At 41.3% G+C, this 18,692-nt stretch overlaps 2 protein-coding genes across 13 annotated transcripts in view; one reads left to right on the forward strand and one right to left on the reverse strand.

Annotated features, from left to right (window-relative positions):
• The window catches only part of ZNF567 (zinc finger protein 567), a 67,442-nt gene extending 63,111 nt beyond the window's left edge, over positions 1–4,331 (reverse strand). For 2 of the 9 annotated variants that reach the window (XM_045891360.3, XM_054511581.2), the window contains exons 1-3: positions 3,640–3,925; positions 2,771–2,875; positions 485–558 (exon numbers count right to left, since the gene is read on the reverse strand). In XM_045891360.3, the coding sequence (XP_045747316.1) occupies positions 485–493 (9 nt within the window). In that variant the 5' untranslated portion in view covers positions 494–558; positions 2,771–2,875; positions 3,640–3,925. Of the gene's footprint in view, positions 1–484; positions 559–2,539; positions 2,613–2,770; positions 2,876–3,639; positions 3,926–3,970; positions 4,099–4,246 lie in introns of those variants that run through there. The other 7 variants (XM_045891356.3, XM_045891355.3, XM_064581344.1 and 4 more) reach the window with 7 other exon arrangements.
• ZNF461 (zinc finger protein 461) overlaps positions 1–18,692 on the forward strand; it is a 117,289-nt gene that overhangs the window by 60,275 nt on the left and 38,322 nt on the right. For 2 of the 4 annotated variants that reach the window (XM_064581369.1, XM_064581371.1), the window contains exon 1: positions 4,177–4,513. The exons of 1 other annotated variant lie outside the window; for it this stretch is intronic. The gene's annotated coding sequence lies outside the window, so the exon portion shown is untranslated. Of the gene's footprint in view, positions 1–4,176; positions 4,514–16,498; positions 17,059–18,692 lie in introns of those variants that run through there. One more of the 4 variants, XM_064581370.1, reaches the window with a different exon arrangement.

The following is an 18,692-nucleotide window of genomic DNA, read 5'->3' on the forward strand; positions in this document are numbered from 1 at the left end:
TATTGGCAAGCCACAGATTTTTAGGAATTGTTAGCAGCTATGAGCAAAACTGAAGGATCAGACAGGAGAAAAGTAAGATTCTCAGCATAGCTCTATTCTCAAAGCCTCAAGACAAGACTCCTTGCCACTTATTAATAGCAATATATCAATTCCATCTCCCTCTTGACTGTTTTTATTTAAACAAGACAAGTTCATGCAGTAATATGTTCTCATTTGAGGAAACGCTTTTTTTGTCCCAACTCTGCCTCTGGGAGAAGAAAGATGTTCAACGATATACCCACTTAATGTGTGAACACTGGTTAAAATTAGAAGGAGCATCTGTGGAAGGAAAAGACTTATCTGGCCAATATGGGAAGAAATGAGGACCACTTCTCTGTAGGGGATGATAGGCAGGAGGATTTAGTGCAAGAAAGACAAATGCTCAAATATCCATTAAAAAAAAAAAAAGATGATTTTGGAAAGGAAAGAGAAATCATCACCTCACCTGAGCCATGGTTTTGAGATCTGCAAGAGGTGACCAGTCTTCCTTTGGGTTCCTCTTTGGAAAAGAGGCAGTTCCTATGAAGGCAAAGCTGAGATGAAATGAAGCCACATGACACTATACATGCCTTACAGCTCTCTTGTGACTTAGGACTCAATTGAAATTGCCTCCGTTTCCCTTACTTTGGCTCTTGACCTGCACATTCCACATCATTTATGGGGGGAGAATGAGCTAGACAGATCTTATTTTATCCCCAAATCCAGAGATACAGGCTCTTGGGCAACAGGTTAGATTTTGGGCAAGTCCCCCTTCTTTCTAGCACCATCTTTTCTCTCTTAGTAGCCTACCTCCAAGCTGCTCTCCATGAGGCTCTACCATTTATACTATCACCAATGATATATGAGAATACCTGTCACCCTACACCCTGACAAATGCAGATATAAACTTCTAGATGCTTGCCTATCTAATAGGTAGAAATTGTAGTTCTAGCTTTTATTTTTCTTTTCTTTTTTTTTTTTAAAGATTTTATTTATTTATTTGACAGAGAGAGAGACAGCGAGAGAGGGAACACAAGCAGGGGGAGTGGGAGAGGGAGAAGCAGGCTTCCCGCTGAACAGGAAGCCCGATGCGGGGCTCAATCCCAAGACCCTGAGATCATGACCTGAGCCAAAGGCAGTCGCTTAACCAACTGAGCCACCCAGGCGCCCCTATTTTTTTTTATTATGACAGAAAATAAGCTTCTTTCCATAAGTTTAAAAAACATCCTTAGTTTCTCATGTGAATGGTCTCTTATAATTCTTTCATTTCTCTATCATATTTTTATTTTCTAGATTGGTTATTAGATCTTTTTAAAAGGAAGGAAATATTGTATTCTTTTTTTAGAAAATATTTTTATTTATTTATTTGATAGAGCACAAGCAGGGGGAGCAGCAGGCAGAGGGAGAGGGAGAAGCAGGCTCTGCAGGAAGCCCGATGTGTGAGCCCAGGACCCTGGGATCACGACCTGAGCCGAAGGCAGACCCTTAACCAACTGAGCAACCCAGGCGCCCCGGAAATATTGCATTCACTTAAAATAATTTGTTATAGTTTCTCAATTGTCTTTGTTTTTCCCATGCAAAAGTAACTTATAAAAGATTATTGACCATCTGGTTTAGTACCGTTAGGTGTTCAATAACATTATTTCCTCCCTTCATCAAAACTGACATCATGTACTTTATTTCCTTTATATATTTGAGTAGATTTGGAGTTTATATTTAGTTTCACTAATCTATTCATTTAATTGTCTGGATGACTCTTCAGTTACTACAGTTTTCAAACATATTTTAGTATCAGGTTTGGGCTATTTCCCCCTTCATTATTTTCTTTCAGAATTTTTGGCTTGTTCATATTCTCCTAAGAATTTTAGAAAGTTCAAAAATTTTACTGAAATTTTAATGGAACTGCACGATGTTAGGGAGTTTTAACACTTTATTACTTTGTGTCTTCCTGTTCTTTTATTCAAGTCTGACTTTTTGAGTCCCTTAGGAACACTCTTTTTTCACGGATTACAAAATCCTTTGTATCTCATATTTTTGATGGCCACTGGCCATTTTCCATAGTTTTCTGATACATATATATATACATACATATAAGCACACATAGAAAGCCTATTGATTTGTCAATGTTTTTTCCAACAAACCTCTGAGTTTTCTAATTGTTGTTATTGTTTTTAACAGCATGGTAACTTAGAAATTTTTCTCTCAGTCTCAGCAGACATCCCAAAGCTGGTGAGCAAAACAAGCTTCTAAGTGTCCCTAATTCTAAAATAAAATCTTGTAAAAAACATAAGGTTTGCTATCATTAATTTAACCCCAACTTTAAGAGGCTGGAGAGGCTGAGAGAAGGAAATGTCTAGGAGAGTAAAAATCGTTTTTAGGGCATAGTTTTCCAGGGGAAGAAAACAAGGGGCCCCTCAGAGGCTGATGCCACTGGAAACCAAAGTGGTGAGAGAATTTGGGGGGAAATGTACATATTTCCAGGATTTGAGAGGGCAAAGTGACTGAGAGGGCTAATTCTCACCTGAGCTCTAGATGGCAACCCATGGATGGAGCCTGCCTGGGTTGACTTGGATCCTCTTGTCCAAGAGGACTCACTGGAGAGACAACAAGACCCACCAGAGCAGGTGGACTACTGCATGCTCAGAGAAAACACTGAGGAGACAGCTAGAGAAGTGGCTGCACCCATGAGAAGGGAAGTGTATCTGGAAGTTCCCAGCAGTGGGTTCTCTCAGAAGGTTAAGAGATGACTTACACTAAATTATAACGGTACCAATTATGTTAGTCTCTTCTTGTCCCTGACTTCTGACTTGTCTCCTGTTTTCCAGCTCCCAATCCATTCCAGCTAGAGACTACCCACCTAGAGGGGATAAGGAGGAGACAAAATAAAGGTTGAGGAATTAAAGAAGAAACTGATCATGTACTCTTTTCCCCCGGCAGGCTTCCAGCAGGAGGGAGAGTTTTTACTTTTAAAACAAGTTCGAAGTATTGATTTCTATAGAGACTCTTACTTAAATAGCTATTAGATGATGAGACTAATCTTATATTTGAATGTTCAACAGATTCAGTCTTCAAAATGACTGAAGAAATTACTGAATCTGTCTAGGAATGCATCCAGCAGCAGGGAAATAAAGAGATTCACCCAAATAGAAACTTTGAGTGGCAATTATGGGAGAAATTTTTTATGTGTGTCTTCCCAAATGGTGTTCTACTCATTTGAACATACAAGTTATTAGTCAGTGTGGGGTTTCCCAATATACAATCCTACCATCTGAAAATTATTTTTATTTTACTTCCTTTTCTCCATAAAAAAAAAAAAATCTCTATTTCACTTGTCTAATTGCCACAGGGTCAAATTTTACAAGCGTATAAAAAGGCCAATATTCAGATAACCTAAATACATATTTAACTGGTCATGCATCCAATTTCTCAAGCGCTCCAACTCAGTCACACAATAAACAATATTCATGAATTACCGCGGACTGTGCACACAAAACACTTTAAAAATTAGACAAAGACACAATTATATCACCCACGACACAATCACAATCCCATAACACACGTCATGCTAATCTCACAGAGCCTATAACAGACTTCCATACAAAGTAGCAAGATTTTACTCACAAACCCTTTACTGTCGTTTCTCCAAAGTCGCATGCAGTCTCAAACACAAATCGACTCGTAACCTATTTTAAAAATTAGACACACACGGAGACCTTATCACTTTCACAAACAACCGGTTCCACAACGTCACCCGGAGTAACACATGCCCAAACTATACAAGGACAGCCACAAAAAGCTACACGAACTGAACGCCCGTGTGTGCCAGGCCGCACTCCTAGACTTGGAGTTTCCTTACGGGGGAGAAAAAAACAGACAAAATTCCTGCCCTCCCCATCCTCACACCAGCCCCGGGCTTCCAGTTCCCCTTTCAGCGCTGTCCAGCCTGGACTACCAGTTGCCTCTACGGCGCTCCCCGGCCCGGGCTCCCTATTCCCTCCTCGGCGTTCCTCGGCCCTGGATCCTGGTTCCTTCTTTTACTTAGGTTCTTGCTTCCCTCCTCGCTCTCTGTAGGGCCCAGACTCTCGCCTTCCTCCCCGGCCTTCTTGGCCCAGGTTCCCTCTTCCTTCCTCGCTTTTCCCAGCCCAGGTTCCCGCCTCCCTCCTCGGCGTTCCCCACGGGTCCCGCCATCACCCGCCTCCTCCGCCTCCCTAAGACCCACCAGCCTCACCTTCGACCACTGGCCAGCCGTCTGCGCCTGCGTACTCCCGCGCGGGCTGTACCTCCCAAGTGTCTCCGCGGCTCGGTGTTTCAGGCCGTGGGCTCCGCGCGCGCGCGCACGCGCGCCTTCTCGACATACGGGCTTTTCCGCCCTTGAACTACATTTCCCACAGCCCCTGTGCAGCTTTTGGAAAAGAACTTTGATTCCTGGGTTCTCTCTGGTTATCGCCCGAAACCCTGAAAGTCGTCGCGTTCCGAGTGGCAACCGTCGCGCACGGTGAGGAAGCCCATCGCTCCCACAGTGCTGACAGGGTGTGTGGAGCCCGGGGCTCAAGCCTGTGTATGCGCGTTTGTGGTCGTGACGAAGCCGAGTGCGAGTATGTGCGGTAATGTGGCTGTGACAGGTGTGTGATTTGCGTGTGTGTCCCGAATCGGATGCAGGACATTGTGGCTGACCAGTCGGCTGGGATGTGAGGCATGTGACACTGTGGGGTTTGAGACTGCCCATCATAAGATAGTGCCTAGTTGTTACCTAGTGTGATGGAAGAGGCTTTTAATTCTCTGACCGGTACGAGTTTGGTTGTGTAATGAGATAGAGCTTCATGTCTTCAGTTCTGGGTTTAACGTCGGGACTGAGGGGTCTGTTGAAGACTTCTCTGAGAGTATATCTGTGCTTGTGAAGACTGCAATGCCTATGTTAACTCAAGTCGCGCTGCACCGAAGCATGGCCTGAGCTGCCTTGTCAGGGCACCCCCACCTCCAGTGCCTAGCTTCGTGCTTAACACAGTGGGGGGTATCAGTGAAGATGATGTTGCCCATCTAGGGGCCAATTTTAGGTTCTGTCCTTTCTTAGGATTTGTATATGCCTGGGTTCCCTGCAACTTCCTTTTTTCTCCTGCTTTAGAGCCATGGACCCCAGCTGCAGAGAAAAGGTCACCAAAAGGGAGTCAGATATTTGAGTGGTAGTATAAAGGTTACATACAAGCAAAAAAGCACACACCTGTTTTTGGAATGAATTTTAGAATTGGAAGAGTCCCAGGAAGACATTTGGAAGAGTCCTAGGAGTAGGATTCCTTCCTCAGAGGATCTCCCTTGGGAGCTGAGGTCAAGTTCCATGTTTCAGAACCACATCATTCCCAAAGCTGTCTCCCCAGGAAACTTGCTGTGAACTTAGAGAAAGTCTCAGCCTTGGATGTCAGTGACCCTGGCTTTTTCCTTTGATACTAAAAAGGATTAGCAGTACTCCCCATCTCGCTTTTATTTCCGTCTGTGTGTGATAGATGGCAAGAGGCTGTGTGGTGTTGAAGAACTTCTTCCGATTTCACTAGCCTGTGCTCCAAGAAAGGTCTGGTGTCTGATGATTCCCTCCCCTTCCCCTGCAGTGCTCTTCTCTGAGTGAAGAGCGCAGATAAAAGAAAACATTACTGGGCATATAGGAAACCAAGCTCAAGGTTGGGGGTTTTGTTGCCCTTGTTCTCTTTGTTTTTGTTTTTCAGAAAAGTTCTTCTGTGAAATGGTTAGGTTACTATTAGGCAGGGCCTTGTGATGTACTTTGACTAATAGCATGTGGTGGAAGTGATGTTGTAAGACTTTCGAGACAAAGCCTTAGGAGGTCTTGCAGCTTTTGCCCTTTTCCTCTTCCTGCCCTGAGACCACTTCAAACTGAAGGTTATGACTAGCTTGCTTAAAGACAAAAGATCACCTGGAGACAGAAACCCAGCTGACATTCAGCAATAGCTGCCAGATATTTCATTGAGACCATATTAGACCATCCAGCCCCCACCAAGCCACTGGCTGCTATCAGATGAGTGGATTAGTAGAACCGCTCAGCCAAGCCAAGCCAAATTTGCCAACCCCAGAATAATGAGCTAATGAATGTTTTTTGTTTTAAGCCACAAACTTTGGGGATGGTTACATAACAATAGATAACTGAAACAGGTGTTTAACTTTCTAGACTTTTTAAAAATCTATCACTCCATATTGATATAATTGTATTGGTTAACCTGTTTTGTAAAGTGATTTCTCTACTGGTATTATATCTTGAAATTTTTCTATATCCTTAATTACTTCCTACAGCTTTGCATTTGTTTATCTTGGTATTCTTTTACATGGATATTTTATAATGTATTTAACTATTAACTTTGCTGAGCAACTCCTTCTTACTGTCCAGCTCCCATGTCTTCACCAACTTTACATTCCCTTCCAGAACCTTAGCAGGACATGGTTCCTGTCATTTCATGGGTATGTAGACTTAGGAATGTGATATTGACTTCTGCTGAGTGGAATATAGATGACTCAACCCACTTAGAGGAATTTGTTCAAGGGTGTGATACAGGTTCTATATACATTTATTTAACTAATCAACTGAGTCTCCATGATTACAATATCTTTTTCCCCCTTTCCAATTCAAAATCTACATTGTGGAGCCATCTTACTTCCTTCATTGTGACTTGTTAGGGTACTTAGCTAATTTTCTGAAGGACTGATTTAAGATTCCTGGAGGTAGAAATGGACATCTCTGCTGTGTTTTCTAAAGTGTCATCATCCCGATCCTTCAGATTACTTTAACTTCCTTTTCTGCCTAATCATCAAAGGAACGGTCTGAATTTCTGCATAGCCACATCAGGCCTAAGTCCCATTTCTTCTCCTACATGCAGGGTTTAGTATTAATTAATTTCCAAGGCAGATGTGATTTCCTTGTTGGAGCAATGGCTGGTGGAGAGACTGGCAATAAGAGATCTGAGCCGAGGTAACTGAGGGGCAACCAGCAAGAGGTATCCATTGTGTATTAAAATCCTAGGTTTTGTACTATACCTTGGCTAACTGAATTTAAATTAAAAAAAAATCTTAAGTTGGGGCGCCTGGGTGGCTCAGTCGTTAAGCGTCTGCCTTCGGCTCAGGTCGTGATCCCAGGGTCCTGGGATCGAGCCCCGCATCGGGCTCTCCGCTTGGCGGGAAGCCTGCTTCTCCCTCTCCCACTTCCCCTGCTTGTGTTCCCTCTCTCGCTGTGCCCCTCTCTGTCAAAAAATAAATAAAAATCTTTATAAAAAAAAAATCTTAAGTTTCAAAATTAAGACCTTTAAGGTAGTAGAATCTGAAAGGCTTCATGTCTATGAAGAAACTTCAGACCACTTATAGCCAGAATTCATACCACTACAGAACTCTACTCCATGTTTCATACACATATCTCCTATTATTTCTTCTGCTTTCAAAGAGGGAGGGATTAGCTTCATTGTTTTTTCTGACTGTAAAATTAGTACATTCTTCATTCAGAAATTTAGAAAATACAGAAAAGCTTAAAATAAAGCTCATGTAGAAACAGCTTCTTTGAACATTTTATTCCAAATCATTTCATCTGTTTCTCTGTGAATTAACACATAGATATAGGCATATAGGATTTATTCATTCAAAACAGAATCACACCACAATACTGTTTTGTAATCTACCTTCTTCATCTAACAAAATATAGTGAACAGCTTTTCATGTCATCAAATTACAAACTGCCACAAATGTTTTGACTAAGACATTTCCCTATTGAAGGATATTTAACTTCTTTCTAGCTTTTCCCCATACAGCATTTCACTGCACACTCCTTTTTGTGAACATGTATATCTTAAAGTCTTAAACATTGTTGAGAATGAAGCTTTCAAAGTTAAAATCGACTTACATACCTTCATCAACTGCCCTGCTTAAATTTTCACCAACATACCATAAAGAGTGTCTATTCTACTAATATAGGATATTATCAATCCTTTAAATCTACCTTTAGTGGAAGTTGTGTTTGTTTGCTTAAATTAATTACCTATGCTGAGGTTTCATTTAATGTAATAAAATCTGGGTGTCTGGGACAAAAAAACAGAATCAAAGAGAACTGATTTTGTAGTTAGAGAAATGTGGATTCATATCATAGACCTGCCATTTACTGAGCATATATAATTTCTTTTCCTTCATTTTAAATAAGACTTCTGTACAAAGTAGAACACAGATCTTAAAATCATAGCTTAATGGGGTGTGTGGGTGGCTCAGTCGTTAAGCGTCTGCCTTCGGCTCAGGTCGTGATCCCAGGACCCTGGGATCGAGCCCCACATGGGGCTCCCTGCTCCGCGGGGAAGCCTGCTTCTCCCTTTCCTACTCCCCCTGCTTGTGTTCCCTCTCTCGCTATGTCTCTCTCTGTCAAATAAATAAATAAAATCTTTAAAAAAAATCATAGCTTAATGATTTCTTTTATAAACCCTTACAACCACCATTTGATAAACTCCAACATCCCAGAAGCCTCCCTCATGTCTCTTCCCAATCAGTATACCTCTAAGTTAACCATTATTTTGACCTCTATCACAATAATTGAATTTTACAGAACTGCAATCATACAGTATGTACTTTTGCGTCTGGCCTCTTTTAGCCAACATTGTATCCGTAACAGCCACCCATGCTGTATGCAGCAGTAGCTTGTAACTTAACATAGTATTATATTGTCTGAATGTGCCATAATTTATTTATCCATTCCCTTGTTGATGGAGTATTTGAGTTTCCAGTTTTTGGCTATTATGAGTAAAGCTACTATGAACACTCTTGTGTCAGTCTCTGGCATGCATATGAAATCAGTTGTTTGTATTATGTACCCCAAAACAGAATTGCTAGATTAGAAAGTAAATGTTTAGATTTAATAAATATTGCAAAGTAGTGTTTGAAAGTGAATGTTCCATTTTATGCTCCCACGTGCTATGTATGAGAATTCCAGTTGCCTCACCCGATCAGCATTATTATCATCAGTCTTTTGAATTTTAGCCATTCTAATGGGTGTGTAGTAGTACATTTATATTTAATTTGCATTCCCCTTATGACCAGTGATGCTGCCAACATAAATTCCTAAGGATAAGGGTATCCACAGAGCTGGGAATGAACAAAATTGAAATAAGTGAAGTTTCACAATAAAAGAAGTGCATAGCTTACCATACGACCCAGCCAACTGCGATCTTCGCCATTTTTCCCAGAGAAATGAAAACATAGGTTTACACAAACACCTATACGTGAATGTTCATAGTAGATTTGTAATAACCCCAAACTGGAAATAACCCAAATGTCTTTTAACAGGTAAATGGTTAAACAAACTAGGGTTTATCTTTACCATGGAAAAACACTGGCAATAAAAAGTAATGAACCAGGGCGCCTGGGTGGCTCAGTTGGTTAAGCGATTGCCTTCGGCTCAGGTCATGATCCTGGAGTCCCGGGATCGAGTCCCGCATCGGGCTCCCTGCTCAGCAGGGAGTCTGCTTCTCCCTCTGACCCTCCCCCCTCTCATGCTCTCTCTCTCTCTCATTCTCTCTCAAATAAATAAATAAAATCTTAAAAAAAAAAAAGTAATGAACCATTGAAACTCACAATTTGGGTGGACCTCAAGGGAATAATGCTAACTGAAAACCAATCTCATAAAAGTTATAAACTGTATGAATCCATTTATGTATCATTCTTAAAATGCAAAACTATAGAGATGGAGAGTAGCTTAGAGGATGCCAGGAATTGGGTGGAGAGGAGGTGGCTGTGACTATAAAAGGGTAGCAAAAGTGATCCTTGGGATAGAACTGTTCTGAATCATGATGGTAGTGGTTGTCACAGGACTCTGCACAAATGATAAAAATGCATAGAACTAAATATACACATAGATACACAAATGGGTGCATGTAAAACGACAAAAGATATAAGTTCTGTGGACTGTATCAATATCAATATCTTGGTCATGATATTGTACTATTATTTTACAAGAAATAACCATTGAGGGAAGCTGGGTGAAGGTTATGTGGGATCTATTATTTCTTACAACTGCATGTAAATCTACAATGATCTCAAAATAAAAAATTAAAATATAAGCACATAGCTGGGACAAGTTTCCTGGTTTGCCATTTGGAAAAAAATAGAATTATATCCTTACATTATCATACCACAAGAATAAACTCCAAATAGATTAGGAATGTAAACATTAGAAATGAAACCATATAGGTCTTAGAAGAAAGCATCAGTGAATCCCTCTTTAACCTCGATGTAAGAAAGAACTTTCTTACTATGATTCAGAAAACAGATGCAATAAGAGAAAATATTCAAAGATCTGACTACAAAGATCTGACTACATTAGAAAAAAACATAAAATCAAAAGACCACTTATAAATTGGGATAATATTCCAAATAAAGAGCTAATATTCCTGTATTAGTTTGCTAGGGCTATCATAACAAAATACCACCAATTGGATGGTTTAAACAACAAAAATTAATTTTCTCATAGTTCTGGAAGCTGAAGTCCAAGATGAAGGTGTTGGGAGGTTTACTTCCTCCTGAGGTCGCTTCTGCTTGGCCTGAAGATGACTGCCTTCTCGCTGTGTCCTCATGTGGTTTTTTTCTCTGTATGTATGCATTACACATGTCTCTCTGTATACCCTAATCTCCTCTTCCTCTAAGGACACTCGTTAGATTAGATTAGGGTCCACCCTAACAGCCTCACTTTAACTTAACTCTTTAAAGGCCCTATCTCCAAATAAAGTCACATTCTAAGGTATGGTGCAAGGGGTTAGGGCCTCAACATTATGAACTGGGAGTAGGGACATAATTCAGTCTGTAAGAATTCCTAATATTAAAAAAAACCACTTCATTTAACAATATATACAAATATTGAATCATTATGTTGTACATCTGAAACTAAGTTATATGTCAATTATACCCCAATTTAAAAAAACTCTTAAAATTGAGGGAAATACCGGGGTGCCTGGGTGGCTCAGTCATTAAGCGTCTGCCTTCGGCTCAGGTCAGGATCCCAGGGTCCTGGGATCGAGCCCCACATCGGGCTCCCTGCTCAGCGGGAAGCCTGCTTCTCCCTCTCCCACTCCCCCTGCTTGTGTTCCCTCTCTCGCTATGTCTCTCTCTGTCAAATAAATAAATAAAATCTTAAAAAAAAAAAATTGAGGGAAATACCAACAAATTTGACAGAAAAAATGGCTAAAAGGAACAAACAATTCACAAAAAATATGTAAAAGCACTTAAATGTATGAAAAGAGAAATGGAAATTAAAATGATACTGGCACCATTTCCCACCTGTCAGAATGGCAAAAATTTTAAATATAACAACATATTGTTATTAAGATAGGGTATAATGGGCTTCATGGTGACTTCCAAAAAAGATATGTCTAGGTCCTAACTTAGGAATGTTAATTTGGAAATTAATTCAATTAGATATAATTAAATTAAGGATCTTGAGATGAAGAGTTTATCTTGGATTGTCTCGGTGGACCCTAAATCCAATGACAAGTGTCTTTGTAGGGGTGAGGCAGAGAAAGATTTGACAGAGGAAGAGGAGGCAATGTGACCATGGAGGCAGAAATTGGAGTGATGGGGCCACAGGTCAAGGAAAACCTACAGCCACTAGAACGTGGAAGAAGCAAAGAACAGGTTCTTCCCTGGAGTCTTTAGAGGGAGTCTGGCTCTGATGACTTCTTGATTTTGGACTTCTGGACCCAGAACTATGAGAGAAAATAATTGTTTGTGATGATTTGTTACAGCAGCCACAGAAAACTAATACAGAGGGGATTAGGCAGTATTATATATTGCTGGTACAAGCCTTATAGTGGGGCATATAACAGTATGTTTAAAAACTATCCACATTAAAAAAAACCCCACAAATATCTACATTTGACCCTGAACAACACAGGGGTTATGGATGCTTATCCTCTGTGCAGCTGAAAATCATGTATAACTTTTGACTCCCCCCAAAACTTAACTACTAATAGCCTACTGTTGAGTGGAATCCTTACCAATAACAATAGTTACTGCCTATATGTAGACCTGCACAGTTCAAACCATTGCTATTCAAGTATATATTTACCAGACATTCAATATTAGGAATTTACTCTGAAGATACACTTCCATCTTTTAAAAAATGGAAGTTTTTTACATTACAAGAGATGCTCTAGACCTTTACTTGTTGGCATGGAAAAATGTTCACTAGTGTTAGGTAAGAAAGGTAGGTTTCACAATAGCCATGTGTAGCCAATTCTATTTTTGAAAGGAAAGTCTACATATACAGGGAGGGTAAAGGGATTTACAATAAATGTTCATAGTAGACTATTGTTATTTTAGGATTCCCTGTTTTCTGAATTTTAATGCTCTGTATTTATTTCTTTTACATTCACAAAATAATTATAGAAATAGCTACAGACACAGAATGGGGATGATGGTGATGTATCTTTGAGAATTCAGGCTAAAGAAAGCTGCTCAAACATCTTAAAGTTCTAGCTTTTCATATCAGCTGAGCTTTTAACTGTAATGGCTTCCCTTTTCCTGGAGCCTGTTTACTCATTGGTTTCTCTACCATTCAGGGCTGTCTCCGTTCCTCTGATAAGGAAATCACACCTGGCTGAGAGATATAAACTCCTATATATAGGAAATGAAATGGGACTTGGGTCTGCTGCGGTGCTGCCAATCAGGGAAAAAGGGCCAGAGGAAGATGAAATCACCTTAGATCTCAAGAAAATGAAGCCTCAGTAAAAACAAAATGCAGTTGTTTCCAGTTATACAAATGCCAAATCAGTTATTCTTTTTTTTAAAAATATTTAATTAATTTATTTGACAGAGAGAGACACAGCAAGAGAGGGAACACAAGCAGAGGGAGTGGGAGAGGGAGAAGCAGGCTCGATCCCAGGACCCTGAGATCCTGACCTGAGCCGAAGGCAGACGCTTAAAGACTGAGCCACCCAGGCGCTCCCAAATCAGTTCTTCAAAGGCTCTCCAGAGAGTCATACTGAAGGAGGATACTTCCAGTAGGCAGATCATAAATAATGAGCAAAAAAAAATTTTTTTTTGATGTAGTGGAGCGAAAATATTCTTAATGGGCAAAATCAGGCTCCAACATCCCATCCTTGTAGTTACATCCTTCTGAACAGGGTTCAGGCACTCACTCCTCCCCTGGGAGAACTTGATGGACGTCTTTGGAAGTGATAGTACTGCCAATGACAAAAACATTCCAACTCCACAAACCCTAGCCCCATATGACCCTGGAAGAAAGGGGAAGGTGGGCCAGATGTGGGAGCTAGGCAGCATATAGAAGGAATTTCTCTGGCATGGTTCAGCTTTCTGAGTCCAGCAAGAATATACAAATATAATAAATTTCAGAAGTTCCTCACAATAAGATATTACGTGATTATTAAAAATTAAATTGAGGAATAACCAAAAAATAGAGAAAAATTCAAGATATACTGACAGTGGCTTAAGCAGGTTACTACACAACATGTACAACTATTCCATTTACCAAAAGGTCATATATATCATTACGGATAGAATGTCATACATCAGCAATAGAAAGAAAAATATCTGGGGGCACCTGGGTGGCTCAGTTGTTAGGCGTCTGCCTTCGGCTCAGGTCATGATCTCAGGGTCCTGGGATCGAGCCCCGCATTGGGCTCTCTGCTCCGCAGAAGCCTGCTTCTCCCTCTCCCACTCCCCCTGCTTGTGTTCCCTCGCTTGCTGTGTCTCTCTCTGTCATTTAATAAACAAAATCTTTAAAAAAAAGAAAAATATCTGGATTTATACCTCTAAATGTTAACATTATTGATTTCTAGTCTGTGATACTGATTTTTGGTTTAAGTATACTTCCATAACTTATATAAATTTAAATTTACTTCCTATTTTCTTTAGAGGAATCAAGAATGTCTTGATTTTAGATTATTTTTTAAGAAATTTTATTAAAGGGAACTTCTTAAAAAATAGGTGAAAAAAAGTCTGTTATGGGTCCTTAGGTTAGATTTATAGCTCAGCATATTCTTTTTTTTAATTTTTTTTTTTTAAGATTTTATTTATTTATTTGAGACAGAGAATGAGATAGAGAGAGAGCATGAGGCGGGGAGGGTCAGAGGGAGAAGCAGACTCCCTGCTGAGCAGGGAGCCCGATGCGGGACTCGATCCCGGGACTCGATCCCGGGACTCGATCCCGGGACTCCAGGATCATGACCGGAGCGGAAGGCAGTCGCCTAACCAACTGAGCCACCCAGGCGCCCTATAGCTCAGCATATTCTAAATATAGTTGGCTATGAATGATTTGTCTTATGTCCCTTCTAACAGTTTGTTTCCAAGCATACCTAGGGGTTTCTGCCTAGAGAAGAGCTAAGAGGCTCAAACCCTGGTCTAGTTGTTTTATGTCTTTTGATGGAAGAATTTATTTCACTTCTGAAATATTAGCCATAATGCCCTGCAACCAGTCAGAGAATCACCTTGCTCCACTAGTTTCCCTTTGGACCCAACATCAAGGGAGTCAAAACTGTAGGGCATAAACGTGACTAGGGAAAATTCACATTCAAGAGTTCCTGTGAATTCACAATAATTTGGACATGCTGCTATAGTTAGGATTCTTTCTTGTCAACTCCTATGGTTTATCATTGCACTTCTCCAGAGGTCTTTGTTATGTTCTACCTTTGACCTACTTTTATTTCCCCTGTTGGATTATGAACAGCATAAAGGTAGCAATTGTATCTTATTCATCTGTGTTTCATCCTAATACATAGGCACAACTTCTGGTACACTGTAGGCATGTCTAATGTCTTATATAGAAATCCCACTTCTGGATACTTAGGAAGAATTAAAAATAAACAAGTATTACAAAGATGTTCACTGAAGAATTCCTGATAATAGGGGCACCTGGGTGGCTCAGTTGGTTGGGTGTCTGCCTTTGGCTCAGGTCATTATCCCAGTGTCCTGGGATTGAGCTTTGAGTTGGACTCTCCACTCTGCAGGGAGTCTGCGTCTCTCTCTCCCCCCTTCCCCCCCCCACTCGTGTGTGTGCTCTCTCTCTCTCAAATGAATAATTTAAAAAAGAATTCTTGACAGTAATTAGTAAAAAAAAAAAAGGTTTCAGAATAAACAATGTGTTAAATAAGATATGGTAGACCACACTATAATCACTATGATTTTGGCCTCAATTTAATTGTCAAAGAGAGATACTCATCAGGAATGGCTTAGTGAAATACAGCAGAAGGTATAGAGTTGGAAAATAGTAGAATCTGGTAGTTAAAGATTGAGGACTTTGGAACTCAAGTTCTAGTTTCATCTCTCAGGAACTCTGTGACATTTCACAACTTATTTCAGCCCTTGATGCCTCACTTGCCTAAGCAGTTTACTGAGAATGGTAATGCCTCCCTCACAGGGTTCTCATGAGGATTAAATTAGACAATACATGTCCTTATAATAGTGTATTAGAGTTCTCCAGAGAAACAGAAACAACAGGATGTATGTGTGTGTCTGTGTGTGTGTACTGAGTTAAGAAAGAGATTTTAAGGAATTGGCTCATAAGATTGTAGAAGCCTGTTAAGTCTGAAATCTATAGGTCAGGTCAGCAGGTTGGACACCCAGCTGCCGTTTGAGTCCAAAAGCTGCCTGCTGGCAGGGTTCCTTTCCGCTCTGGGAGAGAGCAGTCTTTAGTCTATCAAGGCCTTCAACAAATTTATTAGATCTCTCACAAGATCTCCCAATCATACTCAATTAAAACTCACATATATCAACCTCAACGTCACAATGTTTAATCACCTGCTTTTGCACTGTCATACAATTCATTCAGAGACTTGGGTACAGTCACAAACCACTTTCCGATACTTTGTATATTTCACTCAACACCTTGGACAATATCAAATGCAAACCAACTCATACACGTGACCAAGAATCAGACCCAGAAACACAACCACTTGTTCTCACAGATAAATTTCTTCATACGACACTTTGAGATAGGGTTTCTGTACTTTCAGCAAGGTTAAAAATCTTTAGATTTGCATCTTCTGGCAGATCATCTGTACTAGTTTCCACCCCTCTCAGTCAATTCTGGTTTCTCGCACACGCTTAGACCCCACAAGGTCGCTTCACGCCTCTTGCACGCATACAGGTAAGGCTCAGGATCAGCTCTGCCTGGCCCAGGTGTCTGTTTCATCCACCAGGGTCCATCAGGGAGACCAGCCTCCTCCCTTCTCGCGACGGACACCTACCACAGCCAACCGCTCCTGCTAGTCACACGTAGACCCAACACAAACAGCCTCCCACAAAACTTTACAAACTCACTGCCCGCATAGTCACGCCACCTACAAGCATGCGTAATCAATCACAGGCCTCAAATGGCTCCTCACTCCTAAGCCACGTTATATTACACCACTTCACAATCACTGCGCGTGGCCCCACACGGGTATACATCACGACCACTATTTCAAACGGTCTCAGAAACGTCTCACAAACTAATTTCCTCATTCAGGACACACTCAGTCGGTGTAGCATATACATCCTCTCCCTCTCGATCAAACTCACCCTCGGCCACTCGCACCTTCGGACACATCTCCCACAGCCACCTTACAGACGAAGGCCGGATCCCTCCGCATCGGACAACAATTCCCTCAAACCACAGCACGTGCGCGTCCACCTTGAGAGGCAGGGGCAGCCACGGTGCCAGGCTTGGGGAAATCCGCCCTCAGAGGAATCCGAGGACCCGGATTCAGACCCAATATTCGGGTCTGAGCCTTCGAAAGAGGGAGGTGGTAGCGTCACTCCAGGCCCGATGAAACTGCGCAGGTGCATCCCGAAACCCGGCAGGAGATTTACCACTTTCAACTCCCCGGCGCTTTCCTTTTGGACTACGTTTCCCAGAGGACACAGCGGTTCAAAGCTATTTCCGGTAGGAACGTTGGCTGACTGGTCGGCCGCAGAGGCAGGTGAGGGCTTTTTACTCGACCAGCGGAGTGTGCAAGGCTAGGCGTGCGGCCTCACCTGGAATGCAAATCAGAATTTGGACCAGAGCCCTTCCTGAGGATGCTGAAGGTAAGGACTCCTGGAACTGGAGCAAGAGGAGTGTCTGGAGTGTTAGGCCTCCAAAGTGCAGGAGCTGCTCTAGGAGGATAGATTGGGTTGTTGTGAGTGCTTGAAGGAAACTATGAGTTTGTCTCCGGACTAAGGATATTTGGCTGTTAGTTGTGAGAGCGACTGGATTCGGATCGTGCTTTTGTGACAGTGTAATTGTCTGCGTGGCCATTTGTGTGAATGGAGTTTGTATGTGGTTGTGACCATGATTGCAGGTGGCTATTTGTGTGAGCCTCAGATACTTGCATGAAAGAAAAAAAGCACAATTACGCAAAGCGTTACACCCAGGCTCACGTAATCAGGCAGTTAGGGAGACATTCCAGTATTCAACTGTAGATTCATACAACACAAAGCCAAAAAGACATAATACAACTCACGTTTATCATCATCCCACTACCCCAGACACAGACACATATATATAGTAAAACAAAAACAACCACTCCCCAACCACAAACTGCCCTTATGCCTACTTAGCCGTCATCCCCAACAGTTATCTGAAGAGCTCAAACACATCACCAAGTGTCATAGAATCATAGTTACCATGGTCACAAATAATGTGTACTCCACATCACACACAAGGTCACACAAAGTTTGAGCTTCAAGAAAGGCCTGGTTGGGGGCACCTGGCTGGCTCAGTCAGTAGAGCATGGGATTCTTTTTTGTTTTTGTTTTTTTGTTAAAGATTTTTTTAGCATGGGATTCTTGATCTTGGGGTTGTGAGTTCAGCTCCACATTGGGTTTAGAGATTACTTAGGAAAGGCCTGGTGTCTCGTAGTTCTTATCTACCTCACTACTTCTGCCATTCCCCTTAGAAACACCTAGGGTAGGAGGAAAGAATGGCACTGTTGCACTTCCAAAATCAGTGTCTGAGATGATTAGGTGCTGCTACTTACCAAAATGTTCATATAAACTTTTGAAATTCTTTTGTTATATTACTTTATTTAAAGTAAAAGTTACCTATAATTCTTCAACCACTCTAAACATTTTTTAAAAGATTTATTTATTTATTTATTTATTTGACAGAGAGAAAGAAAGGGAGCATGTGAGCAGGGAGAGGAACGGAGAGGGACAAGCCACCGCACACGGGGTTTGATCCCACTGAGATCATGACCTGAGCCGAAACCAAGAGTGAGATGAATAACCGCCTGAGCCACCCAGGCACCCCATCTTTGAACATTTTATTACAAGTGCTTTCACCCTCCTTATATGCATACATATATGCTTATGTATATGTGTGTTTTCCCTGAAAGATTAGACCACAATACACATTGTTTTGTAATTCTTTATTACAGGATATTTAGGTCTTTTGTATGTATTCAGGAATAAATTTCAGAAGATTTTCCAGGATGCTTCCAGGTGTGCTTTCTGACCAGTACTTCGAATTAAAGTCTCAAGTATTTATTTCGGTTTGGAATTTTTTTTTAATAGAGAGAGAGTGCATGTCCATGTGCGTGCGGAGGTGGGGGGACAGAGGGAGAGAGAGAGAATCTTAAGCAGGCTACAGGCTCAGTGCAGAGCCTGACACAGGCTGGATCTCGTGACCTGAGCTGAAATCAAGAGTCCATCGCTTAACTGACTGTGCCACCCAGGCGCCT

The sequence above is a fragment of the Mirounga angustirostris genome, unplaced genomic scaffold, assembly GCF_029215605.1.
Source record: "Mirounga angustirostris isolate CCGP_5_RB_7025 unplaced genomic scaffold, mMirAng1.0.hap1 SCAF_16, whole genome shotgun sequence".
NCBI lineage: Eukaryota > Metazoa > Chordata > Mammalia > Carnivora > Phocidae > Mirounga > Mirounga angustirostris.